Consider the following 1,724-nt stretch of genomic DNA (forward strand, 5'->3'; position numbering starts at 1 on the left):
AATAAAATATATATTGTATTTTTTAATTTTTTTAATAACTGTATTTTTTACTAAAATTACACTTATTTTGAGACATAGAATAATATATAATTAAAAATTCGCATTATTGTGTTTAAAAGATAATGACAAAGAAGTAACATGTGTTATTAGATCATCACACATACATAGTGTTAGCAGCCATGGATGACCTTACCAAGTTCAGAGGTACAATCAGATATGGAGAATTCTAGAAGGGAGAAAAGAGAATAATCTGGAAATCTAATTTGTATTTCTGATAAAAATCATTCATACATTACAGTATACTATTTATAGTTACTCTGCTAACTAACTGATGACTTGATCTCTTAACCGTTTCTAACCACTTTGTAACAAACTTTACACAAAATATCTTTCTTGACTAAAGACTAAATTACCCTTCATTCCATCAGCTTGAAATGGTTTCCATCATTCAACACCTCTCATCAAGCTGATGGACTAAACAGGTCTTTCATACCAAGTAAACTGAGTAAATATTCATGTTGTGCTCTTCCCAGACTTTTGGTCAGAATATCTGCCAGCTACTCTTTGGTAGGCACATGATTTGTTCTGATCATTCCCTGCAAAATTCTTTCCCTTACAAAGTGGCAGTCTATATCTATGTGTTTAGTTATATCATGAAATATTGGATTTACAGCAATTTGTATTGCTGCTTTGCTATCACACATTAGCTGAGTAGGCACTTGTACTTCAACATCTAGTTCCTTTAGTACACCGGTCAGCCAGATGATCTCTGCAGTAGTTGAAGCCATGCTTCTGAATTCAGCTTCTGCTGAGCTTCTGGAGACTGTGTCTTGTTTCTTTGACTTCCAGGATATTAGAGCTTCCCCAAACTTCACTAAGTAACCTGTGACTGACCTCCTGGTCTGTAGACATGCACCCCAGTCTGAGTCACAATAGGGGGTTAGATTGTTTGTAGATTCTGCTGTCATATACAGTCCAAGTCCAGGTGCTCCTTTAATGTACCTCACAACTCTCAAGGTTGCCTCCATGTGTGAGTTTTTTGGACTGTGCATAAATTGGCTTAGTACTTGAACTGTGAATGCTAGGTCTGGGCTTGTCATAGTTAGATATAATAATCAGGATCCTTGAGTAATAAGTCTGTGTCTTCCCTCCTGATGTACTGATCATATTCTTCAGAAGTAAGCTTCACATTTAGTTCTAGAGGAGTTCTAAGTGGTTTAGACCCACTGAGTCTATCTTTTTCAATCAGCTCCAGAGCATATTTCCTTTGTGACAAAACTATCATTTTCTTTGATCTAGCAACCTCTATGCCCAGAAAGAACTTTAATTCACCAAGATCTTTCATTTTGAACTTACTTTGTAATTCAGTCCTTGTCTGTTTGATCAGGTTGTGATTGCTTCCTGTGACTATGAGATCATCAACATACACAAGCACTACTGTTATATCAACTCCATTTTTCCTAGTGAAGAGTGAGTAATCAAAGTGGCTCTGTTTGAATCCCAATGCTTCCAGTGCTTCAGTCAATTTTCTGTTCCATTGTATTGGATCCTGCTTGAGGCCATAAAGAGATTTCTGAAGTTTGCAGACTTTGGAAGAGCCCCCCTGTCTAGCAAACCCATCTGGAAGCTTCATATAGACTTCTTCCAGGAGATCACCATTTAAGAAAGCACTATGGACATCCATTTGATAGAGATACCACCGTTTGGAGGCAGCTAGAGCAATC

At 37.0% G+C, this 1,724-nt stretch overlaps 1 protein-coding gene across 1 annotated transcript; it reads right to left on the reverse strand.

The window, feature by feature from the left end:
- Window positions 1-557: 557 nt before the first annotated feature.
- Window positions 558-1,100, reverse strand: LOC125851448 (secreted RxLR effector protein 161-like). The gene has a single exon (XM_049531243.1). It carries the CDS (start codon window positions 1,098-1,100, stop codon window positions 558-560), a length of 543 nt encoding a protein of 180 aa, XP_049387200.1.
- Window positions 1,101-1,724: the final 624 nt, after the last annotated feature.

The sequence above is a fragment of the Solanum stenotomum genome, unplaced genomic scaffold (genome assembly GCF_019186545.1).
Source record: "Solanum stenotomum isolate F172 unplaced genomic scaffold, ASM1918654v1 scaffold25951, whole genome shotgun sequence".
Classification (NCBI taxonomy): domain Eukaryota; kingdom Viridiplantae; phylum Streptophyta; class Magnoliopsida; order Solanales; family Solanaceae; genus Solanum; species Solanum stenotomum.